The 22,982-nt window shown below is 44.3% G+C and overlaps 1 protein-coding gene across 3 annotated transcripts in view; it reads left to right on the forward strand.

Annotated features, from left to right (window-relative positions):
• EGFLAM (EGF like, fibronectin type III and laminin G domains) overlaps window positions 1-22,982 on the forward strand; it is a 156,188-nt gene that overhangs the window by 106,873 nt on the left and 26,333 nt on the right. For 2 of the 3 annotated variants that reach the window (XM_019650768.1, XM_019650769.1), the window contains exons 10-16: window positions 746-846; window positions 2,788-2,932; window positions 6,363-6,552; window positions 15,158-15,283; window positions 16,387-16,630; window positions 19,716-19,827; window positions 21,927-22,043. In XM_019650768.1, the coding sequence (XP_019506313.1) occupies window positions 746-846; window positions 2,788-2,932; window positions 6,363-6,552; window positions 15,158-15,283; window positions 16,387-16,630; window positions 19,716-19,827; window positions 21,927-22,043 (1,035 nt within the window). Of the gene's footprint in view, window positions 1-745; window positions 847-2,787; window positions 2,933-6,362; window positions 6,553-15,157; window positions 15,284-15,852; window positions 16,165-16,386; window positions 16,631-19,715; window positions 19,828-21,926; window positions 22,044-22,982 lie in introns of those variants that run through there. The other variant, XM_019650770.1, reaches the window with a different exon arrangement.

Raw genomic sequence — 22,982 nt, forward strand, 5'->3', positions numbered from 1 at the left:
AGCCCAAATGTCTGCCTTCGTTGCTACGGGCGTAACTGAACACAGGGAAAACCCATTATGCACACGCTGGCATAGAGTGAGGCCCAGCAGATGCTCTCTGATCTAAATAAGCTGCAGATCAGAATTCTGTCAGTGACTTCAGCTTCAAGCGAGTCTTTGGGTATCTCAGACGACGTGAAAAGGTTTGGAGATCCGGAAACAAGTCCCTTTTGAGGTCGTGGTCACAGTGTTGAGTGTCCAGAGGTGACCTGGTCCAGCCTAGGGACAGCCCACATGGGTGAAAACCAAACTAGTTTTTTTTTTTTTGTCCTGTTCTCCCGATACAAGGAAAGAAGCAAATTTGCATGCTTTCCCGGAGGGAGGAAAGTAAAAAACGTAATAATAATAATGAAGGAAAAACTAGGACGCCCTTTGGTGAGGATAGACTCTGATGAGCACGAGAACAACCTCTCTGTGTACACGTGCCAGTGGATCCACATAGCCCAGTGAAGAGCAGGTCCAACACAAGCCTGCATTCCTCCTTACCTCCCCACTGTTCCTCACACACCACATCACTGCCATTGGCTTATTGGAAATGAACTGGGACTAGGTAGCTGGGGATTAAGTGGAGTCCACATGCTTGCCCCTTTGTAAATAGGACCACAGAGGGGAATGCTCAAGTATCGTATTTTGAGTGTTTCCGGGTGGTGCCTCCTGGAAGAGGCGGTGCTCACTGTTCCCATGGCTTTTGTTTGTGTGATAACAGGCAGAGGCGGAGGATGGCTTACTGCTCTACTGCGGGGAGAACGAACACGGGAGGGGCGACTTCATGTCCCTGGCCATCATCCGACGTTCACTCCAATTCAGGTAACTCCTGACAAAAGCCCACGGATTTTGTAATACCACCCTTTGTTATATTTACATTTTTATAGTGTGAATAAAATATATACAGGATGGATTCCCGTGGATAAGGAACAGTGTGTATAAGGGGAGCGTGGACCAGCTTACCGAATACTGGAGGGTCAGGATTGCAGGGCAACCTTTGCAACTTGAGTTTTGGAATCTTGTAACCAGCCACTCATTCAACAGCAAATGTTTCCTGAGCACCCACAGAGTACCAGGCACTGCTGTAGGTCCTGCAAATGCCGCAGTGAGCTTAAGCAGTCAAGCCCCTTCTGTCCTGGAGCTCTAGTGGGTGTGATGGGGTGAAGGCGGGGTCTTCTCCTCGTCCCCTGTGGTAAATATGACTGACAGCCAGGGAGAGCAGAGCGGAGCCTGCAACTTCCTAAGGGTTCCCAGAGGCTCAAACCCCATCCGTGTCTTCTCCCGGGGCTGTGGTGGACTGCTTGGCTAACCTCCCCTGCCCTGGTCACTTCTCTCCCAACACACGTTGGAAGCCACCTCGAGTTTGTGCATGGTTTTCTGGGGACAGTGTTTTAACCACCCTCATGGAGGTGTACACAGCAGCTATTTGAAAATAACCAATGGAGGTCACCCTTATCTTTCTCCACGGTGCACTGGTTAACATCCTGATGGCACCATCCCCCTGCTGCCTGCCCCTCAGCAAATGACTTAACCTCTCTGAGCCTGCATTTCCTCCCAGGGCTATTATAGGATTAAATGTGTTAATGCATAAAAGTGCTTACAGCAGTGCCTGACCCATAGCAAGCTCTCAATCAGCACCAACCGTTATTGTCTTTTGATTATTTCAGCACAAAAATTACTTTTGGTTAAGTTGGAGAAGACTCTCGAGCATCTCCCTTGGGGTAGAAAATGGCCCCCCCATCCTTTGCTAAGTGCTTTGACTCAGGGGAGTTTGATGTTAGCCTCCCGGATCTGGGGCAGCAGGCTCTAACACTTGGAAGGTCCGATAGACTTTCAGTAGCACTGGCAGTTATTGGCTGGTAGCTTCTCTCCAACTGTGCACCTCGTACTGAGTGATTCCGATATCCCTGCTAAGTCAGCCTGTCCCACAGTGCCTCTCAGCCCCATTCCACCCCACTGAGGATCATGAGACAAAGGGAGGCTGTGAGAGCGGGTGGCAATTAGTGCAAGTCCTGAAAAGGATGATGCTGGCTCTGCTTCCTTTCCCACCGGCAATCTCAGGATCCTTGGGAAGTGGCATGGTGGCTGTTTGGAAGTTGACTGGAAAGGGTCAAAATTCTAGACGTCAGGCATAGGGGCCACTGGGCACCTTGGGCCAGAGGGAGGTTGGAGGGAAAAAAAAGAAGAAGACTGTGACCACCTGAGAATTCTCTCCTCACCTCTAAGCTGGAGCCTCCTACGGATTCCGCTCCTGCATTTGGACCCAGCTGAACGCAGATGGCAGCGCTGGCCAGCTTGCCAAAATGAATGTGAAACTTGGCTTTTTTACATTTTATTAATATCACTGAGCCTGTCATTTGGAAGTTGGGGGATGTCCCCAGATAAATCCCTGGAAGCAGAGTGACGCCTGTTCTGATTCGCTGCACCTTGAGTCCACATTAAGCATCCGGTGATCTCTGCGAAAGAGAGGAAGGCACTTAGCAGCCCATCATTTTCTAGGCTGCAGAGAAAATCAGGTTAAAGAAAGCCCCACATTTAAAGACTCTACGGGCAGATTAAAGATAACTAACTGGACTGAGGTCACCCCAGGGGACAGGCGTCCCATTCTTCCACAGGTTTAAACAGCTCTTGATGTTCGTAAACCGAACTCTGAACAGATTGACTCTGAAAGAAGCCGTCACCCTGGAAGTGATATCCATGGAGCCTGAAAATGTAACGAGCTGGTTAATCAAAGAACCTTCCTTTCTTTTTCCACCTCCCCAGGTTTAACTGTGGAACTGGGGTTGCCATCATCATAAGTGAGACCAAAATCAAACTAGGCGGCTGGCACACAGTTACTGTCTACAGAGATGGGCTGAACGGGCTGCTGCAGCTGAACAACGGCACCCCAGTGACAGGCAGGTCCCAGGTGAGTGTGAGCCTCCCTCCCTGTCCATCCCCCTAGCACCCACCATAAGCATCCAGAGGGAGCCCCACTGCAGAGCGCTGCAGTAGGCGTGGCAGGATACAAGCTCTGGATGGGCCCTTTTTCATGGCGAACCCATGCAACTGGGCTCTGATATGCTCCTGCGGATCTCATCACTCAAGGTGGGCTTTCAGGGCGTGCATCCATCCCGCATCTACCCGGGAGAACTGACTTTGCTCACATCATCGCTGTAGGCACACAAGGACACACATGAGGACTTGTGCCCAGGGACACGTTCTTTCTCCACAAGGACATGAGAGCCAGGGGTAGAGGAGGACGCTGTGACGAGTGCCAGACTCAAAGCTGGCTTTTAAAGCAGAGGTGTTGCAATCCTGTGGCTTTAGAAAATAGTCCCAAAAGGTTCACTTGGTTCAATAAGCAGGAATAATCTATGTGTCTACCTTTTTTGGGGGCCATGATTATAGGAAGTGGTAAAAACAATTTAACTGTTGGGCCACTCAGCAAATCACCGAAGTATTCACATATTTGTCATGCTCTGGGCAATTTTAGAACTATGTTTGGAATAAACAGTTTGGATTAGCAACCTGCCAAGGAACCGAGCCTGTAATTATAATCACTCAGGTGTCCATATTCTCTGAGGAGCAAGAAAGCCTTTGTGTATATGTGGATAGCTTCCCCCCTGCCTGGGGTTTTCACTATTCCATGCTGACAAGACATGTTGTATAAAGGGCCATGCCCTGCTGATCCCTATTAATTTGGACCCCAATGATTTCAAAGGAATAAGAATCCAAATATAATGAATATGAATGCAGTGAGATTGCTTATGCATATATTTCTAAGGAAGGAAAAGACAGGATAAATGAACTAGAGTTACATCAATGCCAGAACAATAGGCCTAATATGATTAAAATTAAGTTTGATAGGAATAAAGAAACTTCGAACTTGGGTGCAAAATGCTAACATGAAAACAGGATGAAGAAGCTATAATAGAAATAACATATGTGAAAATGTTTTGTGGTTCAAAGCAAGAAAGTTCAATAAAGGTTAATAAACAGAGCCATGTGGTAAGAGCAAGCTGAAGAAGTTATAGGTTGCATTAACAGAGGCATAGCATCTAGAAAAAGGGAGGCGATGATCTTATTTTAGTCTGGTGACTATGTGTATAGCTTCCAGTGCTCTAATGGTGACTCTAATGCTCTAAGAGGATTGCATTCAGATCTGTGATTATACTCTAAGAGGGCCCCAGACAAACTAGAACATGTTCAAAGAGCAGTCATTGAAACAGGAAGATGACTTGAAAGCCCTGGAATGATTGATTGAAAGAGTGTTGTTTAATTTGGAGAAGAGAAGATGAAGGTGTGGATGGTGGGTTTTCATCAGAGTCAAAGGGAGAGTCTTGGGGAAGAAGGACTTAAACTCTGTGAACGCCAAGGCTGAAGCTGAATGGAAAGAACCACAGAAAGCCAATTTTAGCTTTACCTAATCACACAAAGGTATATAGATCTGCAAAAGACTTACTCAGGAGATGGTTCCCTGTCCTTGAGGGTGTTCAAAAAGTAACTTATCTAAATCTTTTGGTAGGGATGTACAAGAAATTTAGCAGTCAGTAGGAGCATGGGTATACGCGTTTTCATGTTTTTTTTTCTAATCCTTAGAATCTGTGATTTTAATGAATATAAGAATTAATTGCAAGATGTATATAATTTTATGGGTACTCAGGGCATTTGTTTCTCTACTGCCTGGACTTACTAAGCAAATTGTATAAGCAGGACCACAGATGTGGAATGTTTCATAAACTGTCTTGGGAGATAGTGACTGTGTCTTTAGTCAGAGTTTTCCTCAGAAGCAGGCCTGAGATGAGGAGTCCCATGCAAATGATGCATTAAGAAAGTGTTCCCATAGGAAACCTGTAAGGGAGGGGAGAGATGGACAGGGAAAGGCAAAAGTGAGCATGAGTGAGATCTCAGGCAAAGCTCTTCAGAGTCTGACTCCATCCTTATCCAACAGGGAGCTCTGGAGTGTGTTATACTGAGAGTGATCCCAACCCAAAGCAAGGGAATTGGATTTTCACACTAAGGCACCCATCAAAAACTGTTAAGGGCTGTGCCGGAGGCATGCAAACTCTAGGGCACTTCCAGTTCTCTGTGTAAGCATGCAAAACAGCCTCCAGGGACCTGAAGGCAACCCTCATCAGAGGGAGGTAAGAGCCAGGCTCAAAGACCATTGCCTAGGATGTTGTAAAGGGGGCCTCAAAGGAACCAGCCACCCCCCAATGCACATTATGTTCCAGAAAAGAAGGAAAGGATTGAGCTATCAGTCAGGCCCTTGCTGTGGTCCTGGATCAGGGAATAGGGCCAGGAGGGCTAATATGAGATCCAGAAGGGGTGAATTCTGAGGATCTTTATGAAATAAGCCAACAGGGCACTCAGTTCATGTAGCAAAAACAGTATGCCTGTGGCTGACAAGCAGTCCTTAAAACCCACTGTAAGTACATGAAACTGGCCTAGCTCATATTCAGTATACTATTTACAAATGACTCTTATTTAGCAAAGCTAAAGAAATGACTAGATATTTTACTTTGGTAACAAAGTGTAAAGGATAAAGATTACTTTTCAGTGGCTTACATTCTGGACATTTTCTAAGTTCTGGCAACATGCCTTTTGCCAACCCCCTTCTATAACCTTTAATCCAAATGAATGAGATATTTCCACAATCAAAAAAATGAATGATTAAGGGTACCTTAATTTTGTCCCACCTAATGTTCAGCTCTGTATTTTGAAACCTGCAATCCAGGTTGTGCTTTGCTCGAAGACTGGAAATGTCCCCACGTAACTGTAATAACACTGTTTTAAAAAACGTTATGTCCATGAGCAAATTTCAAAATATTTTGCAACAAAATCTGTTTGGCAATCCCCCCACACACACACACACACACATACAATGTTTCTTGCAGGATATACTATAAAGGTGACTAGGATAGTAAAAGAGTAAATGTTAGCCCACATACACACTAAATTAGTATTATCACCTTTGAGACACAAAGTAGCCCTGTGACCCATCCAAGATACACAGTAAATTGGTGTCAGGACTGGAAAGAGAAAGTTTTTTTTGGATGCCCAGCAGGGTGCACTGCCTGTTGGGTTGCTCTTGGCTCTGACCTTCCTTCCCTTCCCTGCTAGGCATTCCAAAATCATCCCTTCTCTAAACACAGCCCCTTGAGAAGTTCACTGAGTTTCCTGTAGCAACCATGGGTTTAATGTTGCTGTAGGTCAGTGTCTTAAAGATAAATACAGATGACAAAAAAAAAAGCACTGGGGCTGTAAACTACGTCTTAACCATGTCCCTAGTTAAACTCTGTTGCGTGTTTGGTTTTTTATTTTGTTTAGTGACTCCGTTGTCATCTTTCTTAAAGGGCCAGTACAGCAAAATTACTTTCCGGACGCCTCTCTATCTTGGCGGGGCTCCCAGTGCTTACTGGTTGGTCAGAGCAGCAGGAACAAACCAAGGCTTCCGAGGCTGTGTGCAGTCACTCACGGTTAATGGGAAGAGAGTCGACATGAGGCCCTGGCCACTTGGGACAGCACTCAGCGGGGCCGATGTGGGTAAGTTGTTGCCCAGTTGGCTGGGCACTTTTGCAGGATTGCCTTTTTGGTGTGGGCCGGGGAGGTGAGCAGCTTCGTGGTTGGCCAACCTAGGCAGCTGGTTAATGCAGAACTTTGGGAAGGAAGTGGGCCCAAGGGGTGATGTTGGTGCTCTGCAGACCCCTCGTCTGAGCACCAAGACGTGGTAACCAGTGTGGCACACCAAGCCCTCGGTTGTGTCCAGCTGCCACCTTGGCCCTCTTCATGAACTATGGTGTGGTCTCATAGGGCAGAGCAGCAAGCCATTCAAGCCTTTCACCTTTCCTCACACAGTCCAGTGGAAAAACCAACGCAGTTGCGTAAGAAGAATTTTCACATGCTCTCTGCTTGTAAGAGAAGTGGTCAAATTCTAGTTCTTGACCACCGTGCCCAACACTTTCGCATATGCCCTCTCATTTACTCCTCACACTATGCTAGGAGGTAGAAATTATAATTATACCTATTTTATACGTGGAGAAACTGGGGCTGGTAAAAGTTAAATAACATATTCAAAATAGCAGTCGGCGCTAGGATTGTATTTTTTTCCAGTTTCTTTTCTTTCTTTTTTTTTTTTAGTAAGATGTTATTTTTTTTGAGCAGTTTAAGGTTCATATCAAAATTGAGGGATGGTACACAGATTTCCCATATATTCCCTATCCCAACACACACACAGCCTCCCCCATTATCAGCATCCCTCACCAGAGTAGGGCATCTCTTACAATTGATGAACTGGCATTGACACGTCATAATCATCCTAAGTCCATCGTTCACATTATGGTTCACTTGTGGTGTTGTACTCGTACACCCTAGGGTTAGGACAAAAGTATAATGACATATAGTCAGCATTATGGTATTATGCAGCGTTTTTTCACTGCCTGAAAAATCCTCTGTGCTCTGTCTATTCATCTTTGTCCCCCTTCCCACTCCCAAACCCTGGCAACCACCCATCTTTTTATATTCTCTATAGTTTTGCCTTTCCCAAAATGTCATATAGTTGGAATTACACAGTATATATAGCCTTTTCAGATTGGCTGCTTTCAATTAGCAATATACATTTACAGTTCCTCCATGCCTTTTCATGGCTTGATAGCTCATTGCTTTTTAGCGTTGAATACTATTCCATTGTCTGGATGCACCACAGTTTATCCATTTACCTACTGAAGGACATCTTAGTTACTTCAAGTTTTGGCAGTTACGAATAAAGCTACTATAAACATCCACCTTTTTTGAGGGGCGTAGACATAAGTTTTCAAATCCTTTGGGTAAATACTAAGGAGTGTGATTGCTGGATCATATAGAGTATGTTTAGTTTTGGAAGAAGCAACCAAACTATATTCTAGAGTGACTGTCCCATTTTGCATTCCCAGCCATAATGTATGAGAGTTCCCATTGCTTCACATCCTTGCCAGCGTTTGGTGTTATCAGCGTTGCAGATTTTGGCCATTCTAATAGATGTGTGATGGTATCTCATAAGTTGCATTTCCCTGATGACATATGATGTGGAACATCTTTTCATATGCTTATTTGCCATCTGTAGATCATCTTTGTTGAAGTATCTGTTAAGGTCTTTAGCCCATTTTTTAATAGGTTTTTTTGTTTTGTTTTTTTTAATTGTTGAGTTATCAGAGTCTTTGTATATTTTGGATAGCAGTTCCCTTATCGGATGTGTATTTTGGAAATATTCTCTCCCAGTCTGTGGCTTGTCTTCTCATTTTCTTAACATTGTCTTTTGCAGATGAGAAATGTTTAATTTTAATGAATTCCTGCTTATCAGTTATTTATTTCATGGGTCATGCCTTTGCTGTTGTATCTAAAAAGTCATTGCCATATACAAGGTCATCTAGATTTGCATCTCATATGTTATCTTCTAGGAGTTTGTAATTTTACTTTTTACATTGAAGCCAATGATCCATTTTGAGTTGTTAATAATTTTTGTGCAGGGTGTAAGGCCCATGTCTAAATTTATTTGTTATTTTTTTATTTTATTTTTGTTGCATGTGGATGTTCGGTTGTTCCAGCACTGTTTATTGAAAAGACCAGGGTAATTTTTAAAACAATAAGGACATTTATTCTATCACTGAAGTCAGTAGATAGATAATTTCTAAGGTTGGTTAACTCAGTGACTATTTTAGTCTTAACAAAATACCACTGGATGGTTTAAACAATAGAGTTTTATGTTCTCACAGTTCTGGAAGCTCGAAGTCCAAGGTGAAGGTGTGGGCAGGTTTGGTGTTTCTGGAGGTTGCTCCTTGGCTTGCAGATGGCCATCTTTTCACCGGTCCTTTTGTCTGTGCGCACATCCCTGGTGTCTCTTCCTTTTCTTATAAGAACACCAGTCAGATTAGATTAAGGACCACCCTTATGACTTTATCTAACCTTAATTAACTCCTCAAATGCCCCATCTCCAAATGCAGTCACACTGGGAGTCAGGGCTTCAACCTATGCATTTGCGGGGAAGACAATTCAGTCCGTCACAGTGACTCAGTGGTTGCAGAACTCCGGGTTGGCATCTGTGTGGTTCTCTAGCTTTCACTCATAATCCTAAAACGCTGCCACATCTCTAAACATCACATCCTCACATGACAGTGGCCTTGGCAAGAAATAGTAAGTCCCTTTCTCAGGTCTGTTTTCCTTCCATCTCCAAGATGTTTTTTTGAAAAAATACCCTGTCCCCACTACCTTGATTCTACCATTAATATTTTGCGATATTTGCTTTGCCACATATCATTTCATCCTTCTCTCCATTCCTGGATCAGAACTAGGATTTGACCCAGGTACAGCGTGCTTGTTTTGTTTGTTTGTTTTATAGCTAATACGAACTGATCTCCTACTATAGGTAGCCACCATTCTAAACAACTTTAATCTTCCCAAGATGCCTATGAGGTAAGTGCTATGACCTGCCTTAGTGTTTACAGGTGAGAACTGGTGGTACAGAATAGTTTAATAACTTGACCAAGGTCACACAGCTGGTAAGTGGTACAGCCTGAATGTGACCTCAGCCATCTGGCTCCAGTGCCTACCCTCTTAACCACATGTATCACATCAAAGTCTCCCAAATTGGCTTCAAATTATTTCTCTCCACCTTGCTCACTCCTGAAGATGATACCACTGTTAAAACTACAAAAGATGAAGTTTACTTAGGAGAAGAAGATGATGGGGGTGGCTGGTTACCTCAGTTGGTTAGAGCGCAGAGCTCACACACCAAGGTTGCCAGTTTGATCCCCGCCTGGGCCGCTGAGCTGCCCCTTCCCCAACTAGATTGAAACCACTACTTGACTTGGAGCTGATGAGTCCTGGAAAAAACATACTGTTCCCCAATAAAAAATAAAAATAAATAAAAACAAATAAAAGAGGATTATTATCCATATCTTATTCTCTATGTTACTTTTTCCCAGCTGATCACTTGGTCAAAGTACACAATAAACAGCAATGACTGAAACAATTAGAAAGCACCCACTGTGGTAGGACAGTGTCTCCCAAATCCCCCTTCTTGGACATTTGTGATGATTCAGCACATAAGAACCAGCAAGTCCTTCAGAAGTCTCATGTGGTGTTTAAGAGCCTGGACTCTCAAGGCAGATTGCCTGGATTTAGCAAATCAGTTAACCTCTCTAGGACTCAGTTTCCCCATCTGTAAACAGTAACTACCTCGTAAGAGACTTTTGTGTCGATGAATTGTGGTGCATATAAAGTACTAAGAATAAAGGCTTATGCATAGCAAACACGTTGTACATATTTCCTGTTATTAATATTCTGACTCCACCCATCAAGCAGGTTATCTAAGTTGTTTCTTCTCTCTTCTTTGACCTGACAGGGGCAGACTGGCAGTCTCCTGGCTGCATGGTAACATCTGACAGGTAGTTTAGAAGTTGCAATGTTAAGTAAGGACCAATTTCTGACAGCATTTTAAATTCACACCCAGTGGGATACCAACCTCCCCATTGAACAGATGGCACCAGGAGGGCCCACCTTACTGGCTCTAGGTTCCCTGGAATCTACTATTGGATTATTTGATTTCTCTCTATGAACCTTAATGTGAGGCATCAGTCACATAGCCTTTTTTCATTTCTTCCTGTTTTTTTCCCCTGAGGTATAAAAACAGGGCTGTCTTTCTTTCTTCAACCTCCGTCTTTGCTTTTCTTTGAGTTAGTCCTGAAATTCAAGTTCTTGTAAGTTAAGTGCAGAAGACTGGGGAAAACTGGGCTCATGCAAAGAGCAGTGAATTTCTGGTGGAGAAGCAAACAGGCTTCCAGGAGAGGATGACGACAGCTGCAGAGTCGTGGTCCTCCCCCTGACACCTCTAACTTGGCGTTGCTGCCTTCAACCACACCTTCTCCCCTGCCCCACCTCCCCACCCTCACAAACCTGTTTCTCCTCCTCGGAGGGACCTTTCATTACTCAACCCTCCCCACTTTATCTCCTTTGGTAGAGCATCCCCAGCTATTGGACTCTCTGTGAACTCTCCTTTTAGCATATTCAGCAATTTTGCATTCTCTGGCCCAGCCTTTTCTTTGAGTATTTCCACCCAAATTCTCAAACCTAAGCCACCGCCCCTCATTTTTTCCAATCTGTTTGGGATCTCCGCACCCTGATGGAACAATGCCACAGAGCCAACTTCCCAAGTTTTTTGAGATTCAAAAGGTCCGTGGTGGCCATGGGTCTCACCGTGGCTTATCACTCTTTTACTCATTCTTATTTACATTATTACATACTTGTTTAAGCGCCTGCTTAGTGCTAGTGACAAAGCTGCATGCAGAGAATAAGGGAATGAGCAAGACAAACAGGACCCCAGCTCAGCCCTGGTGTGGCTGCCGTGAGGAGAGACCAACTTAATAATGGTCACACGAGTAAGTGTAAAATTCCAACTCAGGGTAAGAGTTACAAAGGAGAAGTGATGGTGCTGTCATCATGTACAAACAGGGGGGTTTTATGGCCTGGGGGCAAGGGAAAGCATTCATGAGGATATAATGTGAATTCGATGTCTGAAGCAAGAGTAGGAGTTAGAAAGCAGAGGAGAGGGAAGTGCATTCCAGGCAGAGGAAATGGCTTGTCCCAATGGGAGTGTGAGGGGGAGGTGGGTACTGCCGTCTAGTTTGTGTTTTGAAAAGATCCCTCTGACTCTCAGCAGCTTATTGGAAGGGGTATTCAGGGGGTAGGTGCAGACCATCTGGGAGGCTATTGCAGTAGTCCAGATCAGAGCTAATGGTGGCTTGATTCAGCATGATTGTGGTGGTAGATTGGACAGATCTTTAGGAGAGGAAATAGACGAGCCTCGGTTACTGGGCCGGATTGGAAGATGGAGGGCAGGGAGGTTGCTTATTGTCCATGTCTCCTTAATGCATCCCACCCCCTGATGTTCCACCTTCTCTTACCTCCTGGGGAACCTGATTTATCTTCTGACCCTCACTTCATTGGCCCCCATAAACCTACACAGCAGCTGGTATGTAGTGAGTAGGTGTCAGTGTCAATGAAAGTCATTTTATGTGTTAATGATGAGGTCCTGCCAGCTCTCTCTACATATGACCTTGCACCTCCTTCCTCTCACTCTCAGGAGTTGAAAGTCTTTCTCCCCTCTGACACCTCTTCATCTACACTCTGCACACATCCTTTCCTATGTGCCCGGGACCTTGCTGCTAGGATTGTCTCTCCTCCATAACCCAAAGGTTTTTAACCTTTCCTGTGCCACGGAATCCTTTGGCAGTCTGGTGAAGGCTACGGACCTCTTCTCAGAATGATGTTTTTCAATGCAGAGAATAATACACATGGTAGGAAACAATTATATTGAGCTAGAGCACTACAATGTTTTAAATTTTTGATATAATAATAATATATGTGGTTCCTTATAAAACGTTAAAGAACAGGATTATTTAATGGTGGGTGCCATAACTACATGATTTCAGAATAGTAGCAATGAGCATCGATGATATTTTAAGGTGTCTGCCACAAATGGAATGTGATATGACAATAGCTCAGGTCTACTGGTTACAAGTCACAAGAACTGCTAATCTGGAGGTTTGTTGCCTACATCTATAAGAGAGGGACAAATAATTGCAGTTGGAGGTTGGGGAAAGTAAAGATGAGTATTTTTCCCATCCAAGTTCATGGACCCCTTACTCTAGTTTATTGACACTTGCTCAGGTGCCCTGCAGCTTAAGGCAGCACCATGTTCCCATGGCCCTGCTACCTTTCTGGTTTAGGAACCCCAGGAACCTCTTTCCTCTTGTTCAAGGCCTGACACCAGTAACTCTTTCGGCCCCTGTCTGCACCTCCTGTGGTGGGGCTCCTGCGTCCACGCACAGCAAAACGGCTGTCTGGAAGCTGTGAGTCATCCTGTCTTTACAAACCCAACAGCTCACCCTCTGGACTTCTTGGCGGTATTAACTCCGACGTCCCTCTGCTCCTGCCTGAGCTTCCATGACTGAGTCCTCAGGGTGTTTCGCCTGTTTCCCTTTTGTCTTCTCTGCAGGCTCCTCATTGTTCTCAAGTTCCCTGAGAGCTCCCTGGGGCCCTTTTGTCCTGTCCTCTCTCAGGGAGCCCGTAGTTCTTGGTGTCAGTGTCACCCCTGCACTGTAGCTGCCCCCTCTACCCCTCACCTGTGTGTGGGATTCCCCTCCTGCTCACGGAGCTCAGCAGTGAATGTTTCCACAGTCACCTGATGCTTCAACTGAGCAAAAGCCAATTCCTGCTCTGCTCCTCAGAAACCAGCTCCTGTCCACAGCACGCTCATTAATGTACTCTTGCTACTCTTCTTTTCATCGGCCAAACGAGAAACCTTGAGGTCATGCTGGAGTCCCCCTTCAACAACTAAAACAAACTGACACTTTCTCCTTGCCCTGGGCCGCTTTGATTTTTTGCTTTCTCTCCATTTCCTTCTCTGCCATCAACCCATCCAGCCCTGCTTGTCCTCCTGTAAGATTTCTTTCCTCATTCCCATCCCCACCACCCACAATCTGTCTTGCATACCATTGCCAGCATAATCTTGCTGAAACACAGCTTTCATCGAGTAAACAACTCTGACTGGCTTTCATGCCCCTGCTCCCCTCAATTCCTCCTTAAAAAAAAATAGCTACAATGCAAATTTGTAAAAAAAAAAAATTCATGTGTATCCAAAATGACCCAAGGATCTCACTTTTTCCTGTGGGTCCAGTCCTTCTCTGAGAAAGGATCTCAGCCCACAGACATTGGTAGAGCGCGGGGACCTGTGAGACAGGCTCTCTAAGAGCAGCCTCTGTTTGCCAATGCGGGTAATGTTCTCAGGGCTCTAGCTGAAGGAGACCAGTGGTCACTTCTGCCTGAACCTCCAGCGGCCCCCAGCTAGACTTCACAGAGGCCAGCCCACCCCAGCTAGAGGAGCAGGCCACCAGGAAGGGCTTTATTTAAATTCTGTTATCAGTCCCTGAAGTGGACTTCCTTTCCTGTGCCCAGACCCTCCCTCTCCTCCCAGGGAGGCTTTATGAAAAGGAAAGACTGGATCAACTCAACAAACACAGATGACTGATGAGGAAAGGATGAGATTCACCTGCTGAGATGGCACAATCAGGCCAAGGAGGGCTCCTTATCCCACAGGGGGGCGGGCTGCCAGCTCATGCAGGAACAGCATGGGCGCCTGGACTCTGCAGGGCAGAGCTTAATCACCGCTTAATCAGAGAGTGCCCCCTTGCCTCCATCCCAAGAAAAGTGTTTTATACTCACCTATGTAGTTCTGGGCCAGACTGTTAGACAGATTAGAAAATCTGTCTAATTTATTTCTTATACACAAAGAGAAGCGGAAGATCAAAGAAGCAAAAGCAAAGCAGCTCAGAAAAGTCAACTTGTTTTCACTTCATCTGGTCATCTACCCTTGAAAATGACCACGTATACTCTGTGGGCCTCTCTGATATGTGTTTGGTTAAGAGAACTAACCAGCCCATCTTGATGCGAACCTTTGAGCACTTTTTACTTGCAGCCACCTTCTTAATTCCTCATGTGATGTAACTTGGAGGCAGCAATAGGGATTCTGAGGTACCAAACGCTGAGGTCTTAGGGAGCCCGCCCTCCATCCCTCCCTCCTCCCTGCTCCAGATGGAGGAGTCCAGGATTCAGGCCAGCTAATAAGCTTAGACACGGCTGCTTAACTCCTTCGGTGCTTATCTTGGGTGCTCCGACTTTCAACCAATAAGGAGGCAGCACTTAAGGTAATTGGGGCCACACAAATTAGAACGTTTTAATATATACACACTCTGTTGACACTGGAGTAATTGAAACGTGCTCTTGTGGGAACAGCAGAGAGATGAATTAAAGCAGAAACAATGCAGTCACCCCCATCAGTCACCATAGAGTTCCCCAGCAATGTATTGTGATTTATTGTGTCCACCATGTTTTAAAGAGTCTGTGGCTCTTCCGAAAAAACAAGCCAGAATCAAATTAAAAGGAAGGGGAGATTTCACAAATCCCAAAAGCTGGTTTGCAGTTGTGCAGAGGTGCAAATCAACAGGAGGAGGGACTGAACTGTATTTATTCAGAACCATGAGCTGTTGGGTGGCCAGCTCCACCATCTTGGACTGGCTCATATGATGAATCGGCTTTGTAATTCCCCTTCTGTGTTTAGGCGAGTGCAGCAGTGGAATCTGTGATGAAGCCTCGTGCATCAATGGTGGCACCTGCACAGCAGTCAGAGCTGACTCTTACATTTGCCTCTGTCCCCTTGGATTTAAAGGTCGACACTGTGAAGATGGTGAGAAAGAAGCAAGTTGATGGCGATTTCTGTCTGAATGTTAATTCACATGGATGAAATTTTTCATCAGCGTACATTTAGCAAAGCCCCATACACTCTTATGGGTTTAACATTGCTTTGTTGGAAGGGATTAGAGAATCTTCTTTAACCAGGTTGACGTGTCTTCGAGTGCCAAAGTGTTGAACCAGCCAAAGATATGTTCATTTTAAGATGCTCCCGGGCCAGGGTTTAGTGGACTTCTTTGGGTCCTTGAATAATTTTGAAAAGCCTATATTTGTGTGATCTGTATCAGATAGAAAATGAAGCATCCACAACTCATGCTCCTTAGGATATCTGACAGTTTTAAGAGAAAAGGTTGGCAAGATATGCAAAGAAGCATTAACAATGTGATGGGACAAAAGTGATCTTTCCACTTCTCAATACTGTATATATTGATTGTATAAAAAATACATGCATATGTATATATACATGCAAATACATGTGTACACACATATAATAATGGAAAATTTTAAAGATTTAAAAGATTTTGGAAAACCACACAGGGTCAAAGGTGTTTTAACTTTTCCAACAGTCTTTCAGGGTTGGACCTAAGACATCATCCTGGAGAACGTTTTAACACTGTATAATTTCCAATCTCATGTCACCTAGAAGAGGGCATATGAGTCAGAGTAAGCCAAAGCTGTTACATGCCATTTCATATTTCCATAGCCTAACATGACAAAGGCTGATCCTGCTCACGTTACACATCACTGCAGGTCAGTGGCGGTGCTGGGGGTGGGGCGGCCTCTGCTGCACACAGCCATTCAGGGACACAGGCTCCTGCCTTCTAGTGGCTCTGCTATGGCTTCAGAGTCCTCGTGATTCCTGCATCCAGACAGCAGGTAAGGGAAGAAAGAACACCTGGAGAATGGGGGAAATTCTAGGGGTCAGACCTGGGGTCCTGTATAATACTCCCACCCACATGCCACTGGCCAGAATTCAGTTATACCACCCACCTAACTGCAGGGCAGTTTAGAAATGTAGTTTAGCTCTGTGCCCAGGAGGAAAGGAATATGGTTCGTTCCGCCACGCAGGGATTTCTAATGACGTGCTTGTTTCTTCAGCTTTCACCTTGACCATTCCTCAATTCAGAGAGTCCCTGAGATCCTATGCTGCGACGCCCTGGCCAATGGAGCCCCAGCACTACCTTTCCTTCATGGAGTTTGAGATCACATTTCGGCCAGACTCAGGTGATGGCATCCTCCTGTACAGCTACGACACGGGCAGCAAAGACTTCCTGTCCATCAACATGGCAGAGGGCCACGTGGAGTTCCGCTTTGACTGTGGCTCTGGGACTGGTGTTCTCAGGTAAGGGCTGGGACCTTTAGGGACCTCTCTGCCCCCCAAAACCAAACAGCAGCCTTTTGGAAAAAGACGAATTTGTCATCTAATAGCTTGCACTCTTCCTGTCTTCCCTACACTCTTACCTCTGCTGAAACCTGTCCTGATTCATACAGATGACGTGTTTCCTGTTAATCACGCTCTCCTGCTGGCAAGGCTTCCTTTGCCTGAATAGTTTACTCAGCAGGTAGCACTTCTCCGCTTCAAACGATGGAAAACGGGCTTGCTTCAGATGGGGGTAAACTGCCTTTATTTTCACCCGAGGCTACACAATGCCATCAGCAGAAACTCGATGAGTTGTAATTAATCAGCGCCTTGCCCAGAGTGTGTCACTTGGTGGGCGCTCAGCAAATAAATGACAAATAGTAAAAAAAGTAGTAACAGAAGTTTAATGAACAGAAATGCCTTTGGTGACCTCACTTTAACTTTCCTCTTGCACTATTTCTTTCATGGTGACTAGTTATTTAGCAAGTCTCTTACGGTTCTCTACATAAAGAACTTGACAATGAACCATCAGCAATTGCAAAGGCCCATCTCTGACTGATATGCTCACGATGGCTGTGTGATGAGTGATTTCAACAGCATGGCGTTAAATAAGTGCTTCTAACGTGCTTGCTGGTATCTGCAGAATTGGCTCTGAGTTGTCAAAACTTTCCTCCTGTTACCTAGTTTGTACTATTAATTTACTTAGCAGATCAATTGTTCCCGTATACTGTGTCACTGTCTTTGTGAGTCCCTCGGAGCCTGCGGTTGATAGTACAGATGTTTTTTTTTATTTGTTTAGGCCTCCCTCTTCTTAGCTGTGTTCCTCCCATGGCAGATTTTACCTTTAAGCCTGAGGCCTGTCAATTGAATGCAGACATGCTTCTTGTTCCTACATTTGTTGAATTCTTCTCTTTTGAAACTTGGATGTTTTCCTGTATAATGCCCTGCAGCAGGAAATCAGTGAGTTTGTTGTTGTGTTGAAGGAAATCGCAGGTCATATTCAATCTCCATTCATATTGCTGGACTGTCGTTTTTAGAAAGAGCATGTGGGTGAGATGTTACAACCATGCATTGCCCTTAATTGCTGGTCATTTTTCATGGCTGATAGGAAATGCTCACTGCGTTAGGTTTCCGCAATTCTTCAAAAGGACAGTTCATTTTTGCCCCTGTGACTGAATTCCTACATATCCATAACCATAACACCTTCCACCTTGGGGAATGGACGGATAATTTTGTTCCTCTAGTTTGGCAAAAGCATCCTGTGTCTCAAGAAAACTTTGGTGGGTGTTTAATCGACTCAATTTACATGGGATTATGCAAACTAGCCTAAGCAATTCTCTTAGAACTATTTGTCAAGTTGAGAAAGGAAGACTCCTTGCATATCACCTTGTACTGTCAAATGGCTTCCTCCTGGATAAGGGATGCCCAGAGCAGCCAGGGGAGGGTGGGAGCTCATCAGCCCTCCTCCTGGACAGATTGTTCTGTCTGCAGTGGCAGCTCCAACTGTGGGGGTCCCAGACACATGGGACCTCAGAAGTTTGGCTTTTCTCTCTTAATTCTGTGCCTACTTATGACAAGAGGTGTTTTTATTTATTTTTTAAATGTAAGTTATTGTTTCCCTGCCTGTCAGGAAAGGTGCCTGGAAAAAAGAATGCTTGAGTATTCGGTGTGATGAAAAGGAGGCAAGTGCTCCGAGTTCCCAAGGAACAATGACCGGCCACCTGCTCCCTTGTCCCATCCTGTCTTCATTGTAACCTGACAACTGTGATCACTGTTGGTATTTCAGCTGCCCCTTTGGAAGATGCTTACGTTGAAAACCATTTCAAAGGCCTCCTGCTACATTAAGAAAATTCCATGAAAGTCTGAACTACAGGAAATTGCAGAATGGGCCAAATCATTGTAACTTTAGGAAAAGGGTACTGTGGTCAAACTCATTTTGAACTTGATTCAAAAATCAAGACAACTGAAATGAGCTCGTGATGGCCTTGATCAATATAGCTGTGCTGAGGGAGGAGCATATCGACAGGAAACGACCTCTGCAGGACGAGAACATGACTAAGAAGCTGTTACTTATTATGGAGACAGGGCCCCTTAAAAAGTGCCGCTGGTTTCTTTATTGCCTATTGATTTAGGCAAGGTGATTAAATTCTAATTGCTAAGGACAAATCACAAAAGCATTTGCCAGAGCAAAAAATCAAGTGAGGGGGTGAAGACCTTTCAATAATTGTGTACATTGGTATTCCTGATGGTTTTCCAAAGATGATCCAGCACCACAAAGTAATTGGGAGGTGCAGTGGAGGCCAGAAACTACATCATTAGAAATACAAATGCAATCATTGCACTCTTTTTACGCACCTCACTCTAAAAAATAATGTGTAAAACGCTTATCGATATTATTTAAACTTCAAGTGCTTCCACCTTGAATTAAAAATTGAATTTTTAAAGTACTTTTAATCCTTTTCACAATATCAGACAATATGGAACATATCCCCATGCCAACATTTTATTGCGCAAAATTTCTAATGGAAAAGTTGAAAGAATTGTACAGTAAACATCGTTATATGCACCTCCTATAGCCTACAATTAACACTTCACTATATTTACTTTATTATGTATCTAGTTACCCTTATATTCATCCATCCATCCATCCATCCACCCATCCATCCATCCATCTTATTTTTCTATGCATTTCAAAGATTGTTTCAGACTTCAGTGCACCAAGGAATCTGTATTTTACACCAAAGCCCATATAATTTTCTCTCCTTTAAAGTTTGGGTGCAGCAATGATCACATTTTACTCTTCTGTCACTCCTAATCTAGAAAACATGGCTCATTTTAGATCTGTTGTTAAGGAATAAGTAAAATAATAAATGCAACTTTCCTACCATGAACGAGTTCAGTAAACGGACTGACCTTGCCGTGTTCACTAAGTAGGAATGATTGTTTTCTTTTTTTTGCTGAACAGAGTGAGGTGCCCAATGAAACTAGCATCAATGGAGCTAGATTGGTGAACATTATTCGTAACACCAAATATGCTAACCCATGCTCAGTTTCCTTCCTTCAACAGGAGTGAAGACCCGCTCACTCTGGGCCACTGGCACGAGCTGCATGTATCTCGCACAGCAAAGAATGGGATCTTACAGGTGGATAAGCAGAAGGTAGTGGAGGGCATGGCAAAGGTAAGAAGGATATGCCTGTGCTAATGGTTAGTGTGCATGAGGTGACTGTTTGCTTCTTGTCTTGGAGACAAAAGTAGAATGGATAAATATGTGGAGTCCAGGGCCAGACTGCCTGAACCAAAACCCAAGCTCCCCACTGACCAAGTTACTTATCTTTTCTATTCCTTGACTGGGAATGGGGACAATTGAGGAATTGTTATAAGGATGGTTATAAGAATGAAGTGAGCTAATACAAGTACAGCACTTCAAAAGTTGCCTGCCACCTCCACTCCTCACTGCCAGCCCCTGCCTTTGTTCGCGTGGGTGTGTGACATGTAGGTCAGAACACAGACCCTGAGGTGAGGCCAGTGGCTGGGGAGTCATACATCTGACAAGAACACAGGCTCTGAAACCAGACCTTCAAAACCAGGGGTTCAAAATCTAGCTCCATTACTTACCAGTAGTGTGAACTCAGACCCCAAGTTTGTGTTTTTCCATCTGTAAAGTGGGGATAATGGTGATAATAATGCCCACTTTGTAGAGTTGTGCAACGTAGGATAACTCTATATGTAAACACAGCAGTACCCAGCATATGGTCAGCACTATGTAGCTTTACTTGTTATTATTAGTTAATAGTGTACTGTCATGGCCTCAAGAGCTCACAATTTCTACTCAAGTTTATAACTTTCATCCATGATCTTATTTCCAAGCATATATCCGAAGGAAAATGACATTTAAGAAGAGATAATGGGGGTTTGCTTGAAACCTACCAGGATTCTGCACGTACAAAAATTTTACAGAAGGGACTTTAGATTTGCCAGTATTTTAACTTCCAACAGTGTTCATCTTGTGCCTTGCAAGGTTTAAAGAGGGCATTGATGAATGTGGGTGTTCTGATAAGAAAATGGGTTTTTAGAAAACAGAAAAGGAAGGAAAAGAGACTTTGGGTGGGGAAAGAGGCATTTGGTTGAGGATGAGAGAAGGAGTGGGGACACACATATCCAGAAGGCAGTGGTGGGAGGGCCTATCTGCACTAATGACTTAGAAGCATCCCAAACTGGTTCTGCTTCAAGAGAGAAGTACCGTTCACACCTAGAAAATGTGCAATATATACTTGTAGAGGGAAGGAAGGAAGGAAGGAAAGAAGGAAGGAAGAAGGAGGGGAGGGAAAGAGGGGAAGGAGGGAGGAAGATGGATGAAGAGAAATGGATTTTAAAGGGATAATAGGAGTCACTTGTGGTAGAATCTAGAAAATCCTAACAGCTGACTTTAGTCTAAGACAGAATTGGAAGCTCACAAGTATGGACCTGATTGTATGTTCACTTAATAATATAAATTCTAAAAAGCATTGTATCTCTCTAGGCCTTAGTTACAAAAGACCTAGATCTGTAAAACAGGAACATAAGCTTAGGATGGAGTGTTTGTAAATAGTAAGGTTAAGGCCTTTGATTATAAATAAGGAACTCTTCAGGACATGGTATTTACCCTTGGTATCTTCCAACTCCAGGCAAAGTGTTAAATAAGCAGGATCTCAGTGCCAGGGTAGGTTAGACAACCCCCAAATGCCAGCAGCTTGCAAGAAGGGTTCACTTCTCACTCGTACTACATGTCTATCAATGGCCAGCTACAGCTTTAATCCGAAACCCAGGCTGAAGGAACTTGGCGTGGAAAAAGAGGGCATGGTGAACCTCTCCCTGCATCTGAAAGCCTCTGACTAGAAGTGACTCATTTATCTTCTGCTCACGTTTTATTGACTAAAGCAAGTTACATGGGCCCCACTTGAAGTCAACAGATTGGGGGTAATCTTCCTGCAGGGAGAGGGGTACTTACTGCTGAAGGAGCAGTCTATCACATTCATCATGGCACATCCGTGAGGTAGATACTGTGATTCCCATTTTATAGATAACAAAACTGAGTCTCAGAGAGGTTAAGAAATTTACCCAACATTCAAACAGGTGGTAAGTAGCCACACAGAGCAGTGTGAAAGCTGAGCCAACGTGCAAACAGGTGGCCGTGATGGGTCTTGAAGGGACCACTGACCAGAAACCAGAAAGCATGTGTGGTAGTCTTCCCCATCTTTTCTGAAATTATACCATGTTTTGTTTGTGATCTCTTGGCAGGGCGGCTTCACACAGATTAAGTGCAACACGGACATTTTTATTGGTGGAGTCCCCAATTACGATGCAGTGAAGAAGAACTCGGGTGTCATCAAGCCATTTAGTGGGAGCGTCCAGAAGGTACAGGCTTCACTTTCTCAGGTTTATCGTGTGACCTTGACTGCAGACAATGGAATTGAGAATTCTGATCAGTGGGCAAATTACAGCAGCCAAAAAAGTAAATGAGAAAGTTTTACTATTTTTAAGATTTTCTTTTTTGAATTTCTTTTTTATGAGTTTATTTGAGCTAAACTGACAATTGCCAGGAAGCAAAATCTCAATGAATTGAGAAAATGCTCCCAAGATTTCATTTTTTAATGCTCACAGCATAGCTTTCCAACCCTACTTTCTTGTAATGTCTGCTCCTGGGTCTATGCCCAGCAGACATAACATGAATGCAACTCGATGAAGATGGGTTTTTATAGCAAATCCACCAAAATAGCCTGGGACTGTTGAGGGAGGCAGCTGGCAGCAGGTTGCTTCCGGTACTCCTACAAAAGGGAAGGGGATGAATGGAGTCTAACAGGAACTCTTGGCTCTAAGCTTCTCTTTGGGGGTTACTTTGCCATTTGCTCAAAGCAAGAACCAACTCTTATTCCCACCTCTACCCCGCCTCCCCACCGTCACCCCCACAATTTATCAGTTGTTGATAAGTCATGTAACCAGGCTCTTAAAAACATAGGGTCCTTCCAGAGAAGGTTCAGGACAAAACCACTCAGCTAGTAAGATAAAGGGCACTGACCCCACTCATATTCATCTCTTAATCCTTCCTTTGAGGCTGCCATGATCTCTGTGTTATGAGAATCATATGTTCCATCTGCAACAGACATGCAAGTTGACCCAGATTTCCAGGACCACCAAACACTGAGAAAAAAGATTTGAAGAAAAGCATATTCGGTTCTTGGATGTTAGCATCATCCTGTTTTCTTTCAGCAACTAATGGTGGGATGTGGGCCACTGACCATTCCCAAACCTGAGGCAAAGTATAAGGAAGGCTAAGATGAAGGAGGGACAGTGAAA

Source organism: Hipposideros armiger, unplaced genomic scaffold (genome assembly GCF_001890085.2).
Source record: "Hipposideros armiger isolate ML-2016 unplaced genomic scaffold, ASM189008v1 scaffold_146, whole genome shotgun sequence".
Taxonomy (NCBI): Eukaryota; Metazoa; Chordata; class Mammalia; order Chiroptera; family Hipposideridae; genus Hipposideros; species Hipposideros armiger.